General features: G+C 49.1%; 1 protein-coding gene across 1 annotated transcript; it reads right to left on the bottom strand.

Moving 5' to 3' along the window:
* Positions 1–7,720: 7,720 nt before the first annotated feature.
* Positions 7,721–14,489, bottom strand: MGAT3 (mannosyl (beta-1,4-)-glycoprotein beta-1,4-N-acetylglucosaminyltransferase). The gene has a single exon (XM_026866319.1). The coding sequence runs from the start codon at positions 14,486–14,488 to the stop codon at positions 12,980–12,982; it is 1,509 nt and encodes a 502-aa protein (XP_026722120.1). The 5' UTR covers position 14,489; the 3' UTR covers positions 7,721–12,979.
* Positions 14,490–18,814: the final 4,325 nt, after the last annotated feature.

The following is an 18,814-nucleotide window of genomic DNA, read 5'->3' as shown; positions in this document are numbered from 1 at the left end:
CCCTGCCGGCGGGGAGGGGCACTGTCGCCCCCCGTTGCGCCCAGCTGGGGCTGGGACGGGGCGGGCTGGGCCAGGTGCTGCTCTGGTTTGAGGAGGCCGGGCCCTTCACGGGCTGACAGCTTCCTCAGCGGGGATGTCTGCGGGGAAGAGGCTGGGGAGGGTGGGGGCCGGGGACACCCTGAAAGGCCATGGAAAAGGGCTGAGGGGAGCAGGGGACAAGTGGGACCCCCATGGTGTGGCCTGAAGGGACCCGGGCTGGGTCTGGACAGCCCAGAGTGGAGCAGCTGCTTCCCACCTTGGCTTGAGCTGTCACTGTGGCAGAGACAGGAGCCTCCTCTTCCCCCTTAGACCTGCAGCTGCCCTCGAGGCCAGGGTGGGCACCCATGCTGAATCCGCCTAGGAACACCAGGCTTGTTCCACCATTGACAGCCTCATTAGCAGCCTGGGCTTCATGTGCTGTGGTGAAACAGGCAGGGTTGTAGGCCTCAGCAGCTTCATGTGCCTGTAGGCATGCTTCCTGCAGCCCAGAACAGCTGGAGCACTTATAGGTATATCCTTTAGTCATTCTGGCTTTGACAGGCCTAAATGCCATTAAATGTCTTTGTATGAGAAAGGGAGAGTTCAGCACACTGCATCGAGTCAACATCCACAGCACAGGCTGTCACACTTGTCTCTGGCTGTATGTGCTGGCTGCCTAGGGTAATATGGGGGTAGAGAAGGTTTTCTCAGAGTATACTGAGAGCAGTGGCTTAATGCTGTGTGTCTGAAGGTAACTCTGACTACCCTGATGCTTTTTACGGAATAACTTGTCAAATTCAAGTGCCTTATCTTTATTTCCAAGAAATCCTAGAGCCTGGTCTGGAAGTCCCAAGTGCTCTGGGAGAAGGGCAGTAGCTGCCAGCCTCTCTGGAGTCTGCCTGAGGAGATGGAAGGAGCCTCGCAAAATCAGGACCTTCCACCCCTCTGTCCAGGTGCAAATCCCCCTTTCCCATTCTCACCTTCTCTACTATATGCCTACTTTGGGGAGTAATTATTCCTCCTTAGCCATCTCCTCCTCCCCAGATCCTACCAAAATGTAAAACATAACTGCATATGCTGTGCCTCCCCTGGGGGAGAGAGTGAGAAAAAGAGCAAACTGTGTGTGACAGAGGAGAGCCACATCACTTCATGCACTTCTCAGTGACACCAGATATGAGAGCGTTAGAATTCAACAGGAAGAAAACCAGAAGCTCTGGACCAGCTCTCTCCATGCCAATCTCCTCTTGTTCATTTCCCTTCCGAGAAAAAACAACCTCAATCATTTCAATCTTTCTTTATGAGCGAGTTTGACATGCCCCTAATCAGCCCTTTCTGAGAAAGGCTGACTTGAACCGAAAACAGTATTCCCAGAGAGGCCATGCTAGTGATTTACATAATAGTATTATCATATTTTCCATATTATTCTACCCTTCTTCCTTCTGCATACTGGTATTTTGTGTGTGCTTTTTTTTTTAACCTGCAGCTACTCACAGAGCCAGAGTTTGTGTGACATCCAGATCCTTTCTTGAGTTGCTAGAGACCGTCTGGAGCTTTGCAATTCTTACATGCAATTTGTTTTATTCTTTTCTATCTTTGCACATGCTCAGTTAAACCTTGGCAAATAAATGGCGTTGCCCATTTGCCACATTTGCATTTTACTTACAGTCCTTTCTGATCTCCTCAAGAGTCAATAGCTTTGAGTCATCTCTTAAAAATGTTTGGTATAGTGCTCATCTTTGTTTCCAGAGGCAGCATTTGTATTCCCTACCCTTAACCTTCTGCCAGAATGAAAATCGATCTTTGAACCTTCCTCACGGCTTCTTGCCTTCTCCTTGCATTCTGATCCACAGAAATACTTCACTTCTCACAACAGGGCTCTGTTGCCACTGGACAGGTGCGCTGATGAGCCCAGTCCCTGAAACGCTCAAGTCTGGATCAAAACATGTGCAGCTACATGCAGCAAACCCCTGATGTGCTATGAATGGGATCTGCCTGATCGGGCTGCACAACGACCCTGCTGCCCTCCCGCCATGGCACCCAAGGACTGCAGGACTCCATAAAGACCCCCTCCCCAGCCTGGCCCCCTTGGGTTGTGCCTGTTTTAGTGTTTCTTTCTGTTTTTTTCCCTCTCGGGCTGGACGCCAGCTCACGGGCCCCTCACCAGCAGCTGCATGTGCGTGTTGTGAACTCCTCTGGCCAGCGTGCCTCCTAACTGCGCCAGCCCCTCCAGTGAGAACACTTGCTGTGTCCACTGCCTGCTCCCCACGCCCACACCATGCAGGCAGGGGTATTCATTCATTCAGCCTGCCTCTTCTGTCTTGCAAAGACACTGCAAGCGCAGTGGCAGAGCAACACGTGACCCACGCCATCCCAGCTGCTGTGTGAGTCCCGGACCTCTGGTAACCTGCCGGGGTCTGTAAACTTGAACTCTGCCTTGAGACAGTGACACAACATCCTCTCTCCAGTGTTTCCCAACCTGGCTGGGTCCTCTAATGACCCACTGCATGCGGCCACACCAGTGGGGACCCACCCCGCACCCCGAAAGACTTGTGCTGCTCTGATGGGACTGCCTGCAGAGCCCTGTTGCCTTGTGGCTTCTTTGCCCATGGACCCGCTGTGAATGGGGTGGCCTCCGTGACTCCAGACTTACATCCCTGCAAGAAAGGGAATTTACTTGCTCCAATGGGGTGAGGTGCAGGCAGAGAGGAGAGAAAACCTTAGCTGTGTGCCTGGAGAACAATAACAGCCTTTGTTTTCCCAAATGACTAAGTGAGCTTGTGAAATATCAAAGGCAACATGGGTGATGGGGCACAATAACCCATGTTGTTATCCAGGATAAGGCACAGACATCCCCCGTCCCCCACCGCCCTGGGAGTCTTTGGAGCTGCCACTCCTCTGCCAGTCTTCTCATGCTTGCAGCCCGTCCTCCTGCTCAGGCGGCCACTGCTGCAGCCTCTGATGTCCACTAAAAGCAGCAAACTGCTGCCTCTGAGCCTGGCCTGCAGACACTGCTCCTGGGAGTCAAGCACCGACCCCAGGGCTTCCCATTACCCATTTTGAAAGGGCAGGACCATTCCCAGCCAGGCAAACATCCCTGTACTGCCCACCACCAGCCAACAAAACTTCCCTGGGCAGCAAGGAGTGACACACAGAGTTGCAAGTGGCACCTTGGAGGGGCTCTGCAGGAAAAAACCCTGCACTTGGTAACAGAAGGCTGGCCTCTCACAGGAGCCAGAAAACAATACCAGAACACAAGAGGGAAGATGGGTAGTGAGCCAACAATGCCATCTGAGCTTGGGCTTAATATCCTTAATGTCTTCTAGTAAATGGATCTTGCAAGAGGTGTTTTGGCAGTCTAACTCCATTCAACAGCTTTCTCTTTCATTGCAGCCCTGTTTCTTTATTTTTCTTGAGCAATCACAAGGAATAATGCCATTTGGGCTCCTGCTCTCTGACTGCAATAAGCCAGGAGGGGCAGAGGGCCAAGGGTGGCGCAGGTGGCTTCTTTCCCTGAACCCTCAGTAGCTTTGATGTTAAGCACACATGGGAAGGAACACAGGTGCTGAGGGAGGAGAGACCGCAGGTACTCAGCTGCCTTTCAAAGGGCACTGCTGATTCCAGATTTTAGTAAGAGAGTAACTACCCACTCCAGGGAGCCACACTCAGGGTATGTTTTTGCCAGGGGGCAAGACAGGAAAGGTTCCCAGCCCTGCCGCTGCTGAAGTGGGACTTTTCAGCTCCCCATCCCTGCAGCCCAGGGAGCTGCAAACACTGGTAGTGGCAAGCGGTCTCTTGTGAGATGCAGAGCTGCTGCCGCTGTGAGGGTCTGCACCAACGGTCACTGAGGAAGCTCAGTTTTATTACCTAACAAATTGAAAATGCTGCTGTGGTATTTTTGCAATTGGTCTGTGCACATCTTCATTCTGTGTTTCTTCAGCCAAATTTCCCTGTGGTTGAATTTGTTGGGGACATTTTTTTTAATTCCCTGGCTAGTAAGATTTCCCCCCCCCCATTTTTCACTTTGCACCAACTGCATACTACAGAAGGTTTCCAGAGCCATTCAGAGACCCTGCTTTTGTGAGGGCTGCTATCCTTGCAATTTTGCATCACTCTAACAGCCCCGTGGGCTTTCTGCAGTAGAAGAGTCTGCAGAGAGCTGAGAGCTTGCAGCTGGTGACACCAGCCCCCTCTGAGCAGGGTTGCACTCATTGGCCCCAGGCTTTTTGTACTCCTCTACCTACTGCATGTTGCAGTGAGGTCCTCCCAGCATGAACATGGGATTTTGGTCTGTGTAAAGGACATCTGGACTCACAACATCATGTGGGGTTTGGCCCCATGTATATGTACACACAACCTGAGAAGGGCAGAGCTGCTATATCCTGCTGCTTCTCTTCTTCTTCTAGGTGAAGGCACTCATTGCACATCTTGTAACATTAAGTCACAGGTCCTTAGATTTATTTCTGTCCCATTTGGGGAAATATGTCTGGTTTTGGTTTTGCAGTAGTTTGACATTCACTTCTGGGTAACAGTTTGAGTCAAATGCTTTAAAAACACTGGGAACCAAACAGAAGTGGGTAGATGTTTTCTACATTCTTTTATTTTTGCATGTGTGCCTGGTTCTTAGTAAGTGTCTGAGAAGAAAAAAAAAGATATGACTGATGATTTGTTCTCTCCCTTTGGAAAAGGTCCAGATAGGGCTAAAATGCCAGGAAAGAGTTTGCTGCATAGAGGCAAGCTTATAATATTTAATTTTATACATTCTCTGGGTAACATTTTCTTTAATTTGAGATCCTGGAGAAGTCATTTTAGATCTTTATTCAACACAGGTTAGTTGCTCTTCTCAGTTTTCCTTATTTTTAGAAGGGTGAAGTGTTCCCAAATTAAATTGTTACTGGGATGGACTTCAGCCAAGAGAATCCATGGCTCAGGCCATAAGGCACAGGAAACATAAGAGGAAAACAATGGAGTTTTATTTTGTATTTCATTTGGCTGGGTAAGAAGAGATATGGCCTTGAAAGATTTGTATTCTTACATAGCAATATTTCAAAAGATGGTAAGGAATATTTTCTCACTTTGCTTAAAAAAAAAAAAAAAAAAAAGCATACCCAGAAATGCTGGAAATAACAGGACTGACAAATTTTCCTTAGTTCCAAGTCAGGGTTTGTGTTTGGGGTTCTCAGAGATGCTTACAGTAACGTCCTAAACATTAGCTGAAGTGAGCTTGTCCTTTACCCTTTTGCTGAAGCGCGGACAAAGGCAAAGCTTGCAGCAGCCTGGCTAAAAGCCAGGCTCCTCTCCCAAGCATCCATGGGTTATATCCCTTATGTCAGCCTCTCACTTCAGTGACCTTTCTCCGGATGGGACAGTTTTGCACGGCTTCTCTGAGGCTGTTTTGCAGCAACAGAGCAAAGCCCTGCAAAGCTTGATCCCAGGTGAAGGTTTGACATAGCTGGTGTATAAGCGTGCCTGTGAACCACAGAAACACATGCCACTGTCAGGAGCAGGAATATGCCTCCTTTCTGTCATGGCTGTGGCCAAATTCTCTCTGTGGCAGTGCTCTCTGGAAAGCAGGGCAGCCGGCACCTGTAGCTGGGGGCATGTGAGCATGAAGCCAACGTTCTCCAGGGCTGGAGCAACTCTCTCCTTGGCTGCTCCGTGGGCTGCCTGCCGGCCCGCTGAAATCTCACTGCTTCCCCAGCTGAGCCACTAAAACATTGAGATTTAGAAAAAAAAAAAATCAAATTGGACTAATTAAAAATTAACTGTCCCTGATAAACAGCATATTAAGCTGTGCACTTACACAGGGAACAAACATACCTGAGCAACAAAAACAAACAGCCAGCAAGACAGGCTCTTGGTACATCCACTGCAGCTTTCTGAAGTTTATATTGAAGTTACTTTGTTTCAAAGCACCCTGGTATTTGGAAACATCATGTCCATCAGCAAACCTGCTGCAGGCATCAATCAGTTTATCCGGAGCCAGCCCCCACCGCAATCCAGAGGCTGAGCATCTGCCACAAGCCTCAGTTCCCACCAAACAGTGTTGCATGGCGCCCATGATCAGTACTGGACATCCCTGACATACAGTGAGAACTTGGAAGAAACAGTTTATTTCCAGGCAGGTTATGCCAGAGCCCCTCCATGGTGCATCTTCCCATATAACACCTGTTGGGGTACTAAAATGCTGCAGAACACACAGAATTTACTTGGTGTTAGGTGGCTTGCGTGCTCCTTGTTCAATGTGGCACTGAAGGCTCCATACCCATATCCAGGATGCATACTGCATGTACCAAGATCCCTTGTGATGTCTTGAGGGACCCTCTGAGAGATGGTGTACAAGGCTCACGGTAGAGCCACATGCCCCTTGTGCTGGGCTGACTGTCAGCACTGCTCCTGCAAATGAGGATCTCCACTGCAGACTGGCTTGTGGAAGAGTCAACCCCTCGCTCACAGAGGCACTTTGAGATCCTGCAGCAGAAGCCTGTGCTTTCCTGGGAAAAAGGCCCTGGGTTCTGTCAGTGCTTTCTTTTAAAACCTCACAAGAAACTGCAGAAATGCCATTTACATTACTTCTTAAAGCAATATAAATGTCAGTAAAAGATTTCATGTTGGAGGCAAGAAAAATAACATGGAAGAACCTCTGACCTAGTCAACTCTCATTTCTTAAGGTGTCTTGCGAAACTGCCATTGGCCTAAGCTTATATACTTACCTTCCCCTCTTGAAAAATTGAAAGTTCAGGCATTCAGGTGATCATCTATGTTTTAGGTTGTCTCCTATTCAGGCACAAAAATACAGCTATCACTAAGAATGCTAAAAATTGTTAATAAAAAATGCTAATAGTTAATTTTCAGTGGTATATTTATTCCGGGCCCTCTGTTCCAGAGACAGAAGCAGCAGAAAGGCATTAAGCAATGCACAATGCAATGGAGACCCTTCCACAAGAGAACTGAAAAGTCTGATGTGAAAGACAAAGAGGGAATGTGCTGATCTAATGATTATAATGAAACAAACCTATGATGCTTACATTCACTACTCCAAATGGGACCAAAAATGAACCTGAAGTGCAAGACACTTAAAAGGGTAAAAAAGTTAAATAGCTGTAGATGGCACATGAGCTTGCAAAAGACCCTTGCCAAAGACACTGCTGAGGCCAGATGCTTAGGAGGATTCAGAGCAGGACCAGGCTTTGATACCAAGCAATGGGAACAGCCAAAATTATATTAGACAGGTTTAAAAATAAGCCAGAACAAGGAGGTCATGTTCTCTCATGCACCATGCCAAAAGTCAGCCACCAGAGACACAATTCTGCAGTGGGAAGATTTAATTTGGGGCTCCAGGTTTTCTACAGCTTGACTTGAAAAAGTGGATGTATCTAAGGAGGGAAAGATGGCAACAAGGGACCATTTCATGAGTGGTGATGGTGGTTCCCACATCCACCAGCTTTTCCCAGAGCCGCCTGGTAGCCATCATTGCCCGCTCATGTGCCTTTACATGCTCATACTCACCTAACATGCAGAAGATTAGGTCTGACCCAGGCCTACAAAAATCAGGAATCATTCCCCAATCCAGTCAGGCTCCCCCTCAATCTCCCTTCTTGGGAACATGGTCCTGTCAAGGTGGGAAGCAACCTCCCTCACTCCGTTGTCCAGCGGCCCCTCTGCCAAGCGATCAGAAATAAAAGCTGCCACACACGCCCCTTGGTTTCCTTTCATACTTTGTAAATTTTTAAATTTTTATTATTATCTCCTCCTTTTAAGCATCCCTTTAAGGGTGAAATGAAATCCAACCATTTACAGAGAAAATGATTTCAGAATGTACACTCGATTTATCCTTACAAAAAGTTCATTATTACTTGCTGTTTATAAATTACAGAGTTGAAAGGAGCTTTGCAGACGCTCTTATTTTCTCCTTTTTTATTTTAGGCAAGTCCACACATTCTTTTGCCAAAGCAGGGTGTTCTGGGGCCACCTCAGTGGCAACACCACCAGTAGGTCAAGGTGGACCCCAGACTCGGTAGTGCTGCTGGACTACCTCCAGGATGATACTGCATCATCATCCACACAGGAAGGAAAAAAAAAAAGTGGTTTGAATTCTTAGTCTCAGAGTATTCCAGATCCCTTCTTAATCCATTATATATAGTCCCCAAACCTTTAAGTGTCAGTGTATTGCATTAGAAACACCTCTCCTTTCTTGGTGCTGGATCCGAGCCCCTCCTGCCACCCCCCTACCTCCAGCTCCCTCACTCTTTCCATAATAAGAGCAAGTTGTCCAGAAATGTCTCAGAAATCAGAAGGGAGTTTTCTTAGGGGGGGTGGGGAGAACACAATGATGGAAGTATTCAGGATCCGTTCTTCCACTCACTTCCCTCCTTTCTCACCAAGGTCTGAGGTCAGTGAAGCCAGGATGAGCCATCCCTTCCCCCTTCACCACCAGTGTTCACTAATGGGACCAGGAGTGACCCCGAACGCATTTCTTCACAGTGCAGAGGCATAGCAGCCACAGAGATTGCTGGCAGGAGCTGGGAGACAGGAACAGAGCCATGGGGATGAAAAAGACACTACCATCCCACAAGGATACACCAAGGAGGGCAGAAGGGAACCAAATACTCATTCTGCTCTGAGACTCTCCCTCCATCCTGACTCATATGTTACCTGGAGGTCACAAGTTCCCCTCATTTACCTGCCACAGAGACATGAAGAGCAGGCTGGCCTGAGCTGCATGACAGCAAACACTTCAGCAGGACACAGGAGTCAGAGAAAGCAACAGTGAGAGTGGACTTGAGCATGTCGTCCTTCATACCAACCACACAGGCACAAAACCACCCCATCTTTTCTGTCCATCACTTGGGTACAGCATTACCTGAAGTCATCCCGAAGGGCAAAGACGGCTGACCTGCCCTGTTCCCTCTGCTTTAGCAAGTTCACTGGCTGCAGGTCCACCAAAGCCCATGTCCTTCCTTTCACTTATTGCAAAGGAGGAAGATTAGTTCCCCAGTCCAAAGCCATGCATGGGCACACAATCCCTTTTTTAGGTGGGAAGCACAAGGAAAGGCAAGAACAGAGATGGGCAGACAGAAAGAGAAGAGCAAGGCTTGGGATGCCACACATTGCTTCACCTACTATCTGGCCCTCCTTTGCACCAATTAATCTGAAGGTGGAAAGGTTCTGGAGAAGAAAAAGGACAGAGCTGAAAGAGGGTTGAGGGAAAGGCTGGCAATCCTTTCCCTCCCTTCACCAGAGCGCTTCACTCCCAGAGAGGCAGCGGGCATATGTCTTCACTACTCATGGCTGCAACAACAAACAGACATCAAGCTCTGGTAGTCTGATCCCAGTTCCAGCCCAGGGGCAGGGTGGTGTTTTTTAGTCCTTCTCTTCTCACACCTCACGACCTGGTTCAGAAACGATCAAGGAGCCTGAACACTCACCTCAGAGTTCAGCACTGGGAAATGAGAATCTGATAAAAACTGCCTCCTCCTTTGCCTCTCTCACCACCCCACACACCCACATGCTTTTGGGTTCCCTCTTGTGGAAGATGTCTGGAAGGGTGCCCCCCGTGTGCTGGCCACGGAGGTCCGGGCATAGCAGTACAGGCAAGGCTGGAACGAGGGCACGCCACCTCCTTGGGAAATCACTGTGCAAAACTCATCTTGCTAGTCCCCACCCCCTCCAGGGACGAGAAGGAAGATTTTTAATGACAAGCTCTCTAAGGATAATAAACACAGGGTTAGCCAGACAAATTAGACAGAAACACTGACTGGTTTGGCCTTAAATCAAAAAATGTCTAAACGATTCTTAAAAAAGAGAAACAAAACAGAATGCATTGTATCTGTAAAGCCCCTTCCTCCCACCACAACAGAAGTCTGAGTCTGTTATAAATTTAATTTCCTAAGAATAAGGAAGTCAATAAGTCCAGGATGAAGACAGGGCCAGAGTCCTCCAGAAGAGCTCCAGTGCCCCTATTCCAGCAGGACCTTCTCCTCCTGCCCAAGAGGGTAGAAGGGAGAGGAAATTCAGAGGGAGAGGTGCAGAATGATGGAACAAATAATGGAGGAGAGTGAAGAAAAGGCAACAGGCTGTATTTCACGAATAGGAGAACCAGGTATTGCAGCTGTGGGCTCATCTGAAACTCCCAAGAGACAAGGGCCAGACCTCAGGCAAGGCAAGTGTGACTTGCGGTACACTAAAAATCCCCAAGTACACCCGTGCATGGGAAGGGCTGGTATCACAGGAGAGGCTGCTCCCACTTAGATGATAATGAGGTGCAGCCCCAGCATGCATGCACTTTAGCCCCAGCTTCGTGGGGCTCTGGTGCTGCCAAAGCACCCATGAAAAGACTGATTTCTTTTTCTCTCCTGTCTTCAGCAAGGTCTGGCACTGGGCTTGTGTTGTCACTGAGATAAGGTAAAGTCAAAGGTCTGAGAGCAAATATCAGGCTCCCTTCTGAGGGTAAAAATGAGAAATAGCTTCTTCCTTCCATACTTTTCTGCTACTGAATCACATGAGGTAACACACCCACTCTCCTCCAGCTGCCCCTGGGGAAACCATTGTTCCCTTGTGGTGCAGCCTCAGTGTTACTTCTCTCATCTTGCTCAACACAGGCTCCTCCTTTCTCAGCTGGGTCCCCATTTCTCTATAATCTCTCTATACTCAAGACCTTTGTGCAGTTGCTTGGCACAAGGACTCCATTACTGTGACAAGCGTTCCTTCTGTTGCATCAAGAAGTCTGGACTTAGCGCCACAGCTTCCCTTTGTGGGAAGAACATTCTGCCTACCAAAGCTTCTCCCTCTAATTATTTCCCAAAGGGGCTTTTCTATCCATGGGGAAGACACAGAAATGAGAACAGTGATTTAAAAAGCAAACAATAACAAAAAAAAAGGGTCCTTCAGTTCTTCTAAGCAGGCATTATGGCATATGAGATGTGGAAGGAGCTAAAATAAACTCTATCTCAGTTTGATCAGAAAAATAAATTAATCTTCATTCTGTTCCAGTCTCAGTCTTATTAGGCAATCAAGTTATTTTTGTTGATGTTTTTCACTTCTCTAGAGAGGGGAATAGGAGGGAAAAAAGAGAAAGATACAGAGATAGGAATGAGGCACAAGGGTGGGAGTGGGCTGGGCAACAGAGGAGTCTGGAGCCCCGATGGGGTGAGTTAATGGCAGTGGAAACCCTCCTGCTTCACACAGCTGGCCTGATGTCAGGGTCATTCTTCCTTATGACATTTTTCTCCTCTTCCTCTATATGATGCTCACTTGGAACATGATCCAGTCTTTCCACTGCAGGGCTAACAGAGCAAGTTCCTCATGTTTTTCACTCTTTGCCTGCTACAGCCCAGTCTCCAGGCACCCTGTTAAGCCATATGCTAAGGAAGGGTGGTAAGGGTGGAGACATGGAGCTGCCTCAGTGGGCCAAACCAATTCAGTACAACAGCAGGCTAGATCCTGACTACCCATCACTGGCAAACTCTGAGCGGACACTGGCCCAATCAGCTGCAACTAGAGTCCTCCTAGATCCCTTCTCCTCTTCATGGTCTTATCTGCATGGCCCAGGCTGCATGTGTGGGCTGCACATGCTCTCTGGATTGCATGATTGTCCCAAAATAGTCTCTTGACCCCAGGGGGAATCTGCCCATGGCCCATTTCTCCACAAGCTCCCTCACACTCTAAGAGCAATCAGATGGATCCTGTGCCTTGACAGGCTTTGTGTTTCCCCACAACACCCACTGCTGACTCAGAGCTTTGCCCTTCTCTCCTTTTACCCTGTGGCAAGAAGGAATAGCCAACACATGTAAGCAGCAACCCTGCAACAGACACAGCCTGCAGGGTTACAGATGCAGCCAGAGAGGCACCCAACAATCCCACAGTGTGGCACTACTATGCAGAACCAGTGCTCTCCCTGGCCTTCTCCTATGAATTCCCCAAAAAGTCATCCATGTCAAGACAGAGATCACAGCTTCTGGATCCCACCATTTCCTGAAAGCACACACCCAAACCCAACTATTCCCCTTCCCCCCCCAATTCTGGTAACAAACGCCCACGTGCATACCAAAACCATGCATGTTAGCACTCATGCACATAGGAAACCATGCACTTGTAAACATACACTCCCACTTTCTGATTAAGTCCCCTGCAGCTTATCCCAGCCCCAGTAGAAGCACATACTGCGGGGAAGATGCTTCAGCTTCTGTGGGCCAAGCCAGTGCAGTGTTGTGGGGGTAGGGGTGACAAAGGAGTTTAAAAAAAATTATTTTTTTTAAATCAGCTTTCTCCTCTGCTTCCCATCTGCCTGCTCCAGGACTATATCCTGGAGAGTATCAAGAAAAGAACAGATGCATTAAGCCTGCAGGAGAAAGCAGCATTTTGGGGAGAACACCTTGGAAGCAAAGGATTTTCCTTCCCCAAAATACTCTTTGAATATAGAGGTATGCAAAAAAATAAACGCATACTTAGCTGCTTTTGCACATTCACTCATCTCAAAAATGCTTATGACACACATGACCACTCGCACCGGTTTGTGCCTGCCGACTCACATGCTCACTGAATAGCCCAGGCTCGCATCTGTGCTTGCTCCAATCCACAAAGGACAAGGGTATACAAGAACAGCTGCCCCCTCTCCCCATGGGACCCTCCCAACCTCTCCCAGAGGAAAATCCGCCAGCTAGCTGCAGACATTCTGTCCAGCCAGCAGGAGATGTCCGGGAGATGCAGGAAAGTCTTTATGCTACTGCCAGAGTAGGTCCCAAATATCTCTCCTCCTCCTGCCCATCACACGACTGAGGAATTCATGTCCCCAGGGTCATCCTGGGATGAAGGGAAGAAGAGAAGGAAGGGAGACAGAACAGAGATCCCAGAGAAATGGCACGCTCCACCCAGAACCAACAAAACCAAAAAAAGGAACAGAAGAAAACACCCAACTCTTTCCCTTGTTGTGAAGTTCTGATTTCCCATGCAAACCCTGGTGGCCTCACCCAGCACCCTCCGCTTTTCGGTAGGGGTTCTCCAACAAGTAGCGGAACCTCTGGTAGTTCTTGAGCAAGTACTTGGGAGCATACATCTGCTCCTTGGGGTCAGCAGGGGGATACTCCTGTGTAGTACCATCGAACCAGCCACCAGTCCGGATCAGCTCACGGATATAATTGAGGTCTCGTTTATCCTCATAGTCACCCCAGCGTGGGAAGTCCCCGTTCTGGGCTGACACCAGTTTGAAGTAGATCCCCTCTGGGGTGAAACACCAGGAGCAGTGCCAGCCAGCAAAGTGAAGGGGGCTGCCCAGCGACCACTGCACCAGGATGTGTCCTGTGCTGTTCTCGTACTGCCGAAACCCAGGCATGGTGTAGTACTCACGGCGCCGCAGACGGATCCCGTCAGTAGCATAGACAGCCTGGAGCATCCCCATGGTGCAGCCTGAGACCACCTCCAAGGTGCCTGGTTGCTTCCAGAAGAAGCCGTAGAGCGACTTGCGCATGTGAAAGGCGAAGGGTTCTGTCCAGCCATTGTAGAGCTTGAGGAAGAGCACGCCATCACGGGCTGGGATCTCATCAGCATCATCGATGATGAAGACATCGTCTGGGCGAAGGTTGCGGAGGCGAGAGATGCCATCCCGGGTGAGAAAGGTGCGCAGGTAATCATCAGCAATCCAACCATCCTGGCGGCCACCAGGGGGGAAGTGGTCCAGAAAGACGTAGAGCACCTTGTGACGGATGTAGTCGAAGGAGCCATTGAGGAGCATCTCGCGGAACTTGAGGGGCCGCGGCTCTCCATAGGCTGTGAAGTTCGACTCACACACCACGAACGCATCCACCACGTCTCCCAGCTCGTGGAAGCGGACATCCAGCAGGTCAAACTCATGGTTGACATTGATAGCGTTGATGACCCGCCGGGGAATCTCCCGTGGCACAAGGCGGTCCTTAGTGGGCAGGTTGGAGTACTGGACCACAGTGGGGACCCCACAGCTGGGGCCGTGCCAGCCTGGCAAGCACACGCACTCCACCCACTTGCGCCGCTTAGTCCCACTGGCACTCAGCGGCTTGCGAGCTGGCCGTCCCGAAGCTGCACCATCTGTTCGCTCCTCTGCCCGCCCTCCCACGGGTGGTTTCTCCAACACCTTGGTGCCTGGTTTAAAGCAAACACCGCCGGCTCTGGTACGGACAAAATATTCTGTTGTGTCTTCCGGCAGCACGAACTCAACTTTGTGCAGCTCTTCGCTGGCTCTGCTGGGAGGCAGGGGCTGGAGCAAGGGGGAGTGGGAGTACAGGGGTGTGCGGAGAAACTCTGCACCCCCTGGCTCAGGGCTGACCTGAGGTGTGACGGGGGCATTGTTCCAGAAGAAGCTGGAGACAAGGTTGGGACTAAGTGAAGCCAGCTCCCGGGGGAAGGTGACATAGGAAAGGGCCTTGAGGAAGTGCAAGAAGGAGATGAGGCAGAGACCAGCCATGCAGAGAGTCAGAAAGAGCTTATGGCGTCTCATCTTCATCCTGTGGAAAAGCCATGAAAAGGAAAGTCACATTCAATAGTTACTGAAGTGCAAAAAGTTTACCACTGGTAGAAAGACAGGTTGGGGGTGGCAGAAAGCTGGCTCAAATTCAGCATGCATCTTTTGAGACCTGAATCAAAGAACTACTCCCCCCATCCCCTGCCATCTTCAGTGGGTCTTTTGCCTCGGCTGGGCTACACTAAGCTGAACCTCTTCTAGATCAGTCACAGTCTTACAAACTCACAGACAAGAAAGGTACAGACAACAGGGTAGAAAGATGGTAAATCCACAGTACCAGGAACTCACCGCATTTGGCAGATTTCTCCCTATTCACTGATGGAAACAAAATGAACATAAGCTTCCACAGCCCCTGCATCACCAGAGGGTTGGGCGAAAATGAAGAGAGAGCAAGAGGGACAAGACGGAGTAGGGGTACATGGTTGAAACGTGACCAGCGTAAAAGAGGCAGTTTTAAAGGACTGAGATCATTAGCCAGGCTGGCAGAGCCAGGAACACACCTACGCTCCCCAGATCTTTTCAGTGTTTGCTCAACACACGCCCTAAAAACCACTCTTGTTCCTAGGAAATGTTACCCAAGTTCACGTGGGGGAGCAGGGGGAAAAAAAAAAAAAAAAAAAAAAAAAAAAAAAAAAAAAAGAAAAAAAGATTGTGTCACTTTTACTCTTGTCCTTCTCAAGTTCACTGTATCTCCAAATGTTGCCCCTTGTTTTTCATTTTCTGTGGACCAGATTCTGAGGTTTATCTGGATCAAGGTGACCAAAATAAACATCTAGCTGTCTCCACTGGTAATACTGTGCCACCATGACAGATCCATGTCAGGCCAGCAAGGAGTCAGTGGTGCAGAGCCCTTCTTTCCAAACAACATGAAATATTGCCTTCATCCTCTCCCTACACCACCTCCCCTCCTCCAGCCCAGGCAGGGTGCACAGAGCTGCTGTCAGGCAGAGAAGTGATTGAAGACTGCAATCCGTAAAAAGGACAAAAAAACAAACCAAACCAAACCAAACCCCTAAGCTCACCTAATGCTTCACCAAGGAAAAGGAGAAAAGGCACTCACCTCCTGCTGTTTAGGGAAGGAAAGTTGGGGCAAAGATGGGCAGGGGAACAAGGTCACCCAAGAGCCCTTTGCAAAGCAGAGGCGGTTCTCTTCTCCCTGGATCATGACACCCTTTGTGCAGCGGCAGGCAAAGAGGCAGAGACCCCCTCCAAGCTCCACGCATACAGCACGCACTGCTGTGCCGCCTCCATAACACTCTCCCCCATGGCAGCTCTCTGCCCTGGTGCCATCCCTCTTCCAGGGCCAAAGTTCCCAAGAGGCACCACACACCCCATGCCATTATTTACAAACCCTCCATCCAGTGTGCAATGGTGCTGGCGCCGCCTTTGCAGGAGGCAGTCTTCCCTCCTGGGGGCACTAGAGGAGCTGCCCCACACCACCAGCCCCACACAGGGGCTGTCCCACTCCCCTGCCCCAGGGTTCCTCACAGCCAACGTATGTCCCAGCATGGGAGCAGAAGGAAGAAGCACCCAGCTTGCTCCCACCACTTCAGAGGGTATTAAGTAAAATACAGCAAAGCGCGTTTACTGATTAACTTGGAGAAAATTTAATACTAAAGTGAAAAGCTATAAAGCATTTAGACAGATGGCAACTGCCCAAAGGAAAACATATCTGCCTCTCTACAGGTGGCTCCGATATGGACTTTGGTAGAGGGGTTGTCTGCAGTTATACCTTACAGCACAGGATTGTCTGCAGTTATACATTACAGCTCAGCAACAAGTTTTTCTGGACATTTCATGGTCACATTTTTAGTGAGAAGCACCGTCCACTGATGCCATCCCCCATGCTTGCATGGCAGAGTGAGGAGCCCCATGTCAAGCTCTGAACGGGGAGACTGCTGAAGCTGGCAGAAAGGTTTCAGCACTGCCATGGGAGGGGAAAAAATTTTTTAAAAAAAGCGCAAGAAAGAGAGATAGCTTGATCCTATTTGTTAATGTTTATTACAGTTTTTGACATACTTGGACATGACACAGAGCAACAAAGGGTCAGGGTTCTGGCTTTGTGCACCCCCAGGAGGTCATCTTGTCAGGCAGGCTGGGAAGGAAAAAACGGCAGCTCTCCTCAGGGGGCCATGCCAGGGCAGGCCCTCACCTCCTGCACCTACCTGCCATGGCTCCACGGCCTGACCTCATGGCCCAGCCTGTGGAAGGCCATCTTTGTGGTGACCCAGCCATGAAGGGGCTGGATGTTCTCTTGTTCAGAGCCATGAAGGACAATGTTGGGGCTTGCCGTCAAGCTTTCTTCATGGGGGCAAAACAAGGGTCTGCAGAAACCCCCAACAAGTATCTCATTGTGTCCAGGGTATTTATTTTTCTTTTTTTCTTAAGGCCCCATTAATACCTTGCTGGAACAGTGATATCACTTGCAAGGTAGAGGAGTATCCAGTGCCTCTTCCTTGCATGTCACCAGTTTTTGCTTTGTCTTGAAGTGTGGGGAAGAGAAGGGCACAAGGAAGCTGAAACCACTAAATTAGCAGTGAGTGGCTGTCAGGAGAAAGTGTCCCTCACTGGTAAATTAGTACAGCTTTCTTCAATCAGGTGTCCTGCATTTTCTCCGAGGCATTACCTCCAGACATCAGGTTGCTCTCTCCAATGCTGAAACCTGGGTGAGATGAACAGCTGACCCGCTCCAATAAGGCAATCCCAATAGCTGCTAGGTAGTGCTGGTTTTCACTCCAGTTCCTACAGGACACAGAAATGTAGGGCAGCCAGCTTCCTCTGGGCCAGTTCAGGACAGAGGGCAGGTGCTGAAGGAGCCACACAAGGCATACGTCCATCGTCTTCCCAGATGGCTGTGATGATCCTTGTGCCACGGTAAACTCCCAGACAAAAGGCTGTAACTGTTGACATTCAACAAACTGCTTCACTTTCTGGGATGTGGTGTGCCATGTCAACATAGCAGGACACAGTTTTAGGAAGTAAAGCATATTCTTCTCACTTGATATTTGCATACATCAGTATCTGTCAGGCTCAGCAGCTCTTTACCCACTGGCAAAACTCAGTCTGTGCACGGCTGCGTTGCGTCCCTGTTATTGCAGTCTGCGCCTGGAAGAGCTGGGCTGGCGTGCACAGCCCTCCTCCAGCTCTGCCAAAGCAAGCTGGCCCTGCAGTACCCTCTGCTGTTTTGCTGCTGACATGTCCCAGGAGGCAATTTTCACTGCTCAGTTGCCTTTGTTAGGGAGTGGGAACATGAACCCATTTCCTATTTCCTCCTAAAAGGAGGGAAGCAAAGCAGCAAGCTGTGACCTCTTCAAAACCTCTTCCCCAGGAGCCCACCTCCATTCTTACATGCCAGGGATTCCTCTACTGGGGAGCAGCAAGAGCTCATGCACCCTTGGATGGGCTGAGATACTAAAACCATCAGTCACATATCCCTTCCCATATCCTCTGATCAGCACTGTAGTGAAAGATTTGTCTTTGAGTGGTAGCTAATTGGAGACAAAGGCCAGTAGGGGAGGAAGATATTATTACCCACCTTCCCCATGCAGAACGTTTACAAGTGGTGAAAATGAGAAAGGAGGTACCAGTCAGGTAGACATCTCAGTTTGTCACATAAGAGTCCAGCTGCTTTGTCACAAAGCAGCCATCACTTACCAGAAATACACAAAACAGCAAGAAAGAGATATTTCCCTTCTGACAATTTTGAGTGAGGAGGGGAAAAAAAAAAGTCAACTTAATCTCCGGGAGAATGACCAAGTTGCTCTCAGGTTAAAAACAACAGCAAGAAAAGCTTTAATGTTCAAGTAGAAGAAAAAGCCAGGAGGAGTATGGACAGTCAGCTCCATTAAGACAAAGCTCTTTAGGGAACACGCAGTTATAAACCGCTTCAGCAACATTCAGTCTTGGCAAGACAAGCTGAAAGCTTCTTTTTGTAAGGGATCCCTTTGATATTTCCTTGCTTGAAGTTATGTCTCTACCATGCAGGGGAAGGGCTTTCAGAGAAGGAGGAAAGCTAGAAGCAGTATGCATGAGTTATCCCCAGGCACCTGTTACCGATTTACTTTGCCATTATATCAAGTGACCAGTTGATTTATACCATCCTGAAATCATATCCTGAATTTTCAAGGAGCCAGAGAGAAAGATACGCACCACTAAGAGCTGGCAGTTCACCAGTCCTAATGTTCTTTTCTGGAAGACACTGGCAAGAGGCCATGCAACAGGTCACTGAATGCATGATACCCCACACTCCACCTTGTTAGGGCATGGGACTCAAGGCTTCCTAGACCTCTCCTGTGGTTACAGGAGAAA

This window comes from Athene cunicularia (assembly GCF_003259725.1).
Source record: "Athene cunicularia isolate RWA chromosome 1 unlocalized genomic scaffold, athCun1 chr1_part2, whole genome shotgun sequence".
NCBI lineage: Eukaryota > Metazoa > Chordata > Aves > Strigiformes > Strigidae > Athene > Athene cunicularia.
This window is presented reverse-complemented; position numbering and strand designations above follow the sequence as displayed.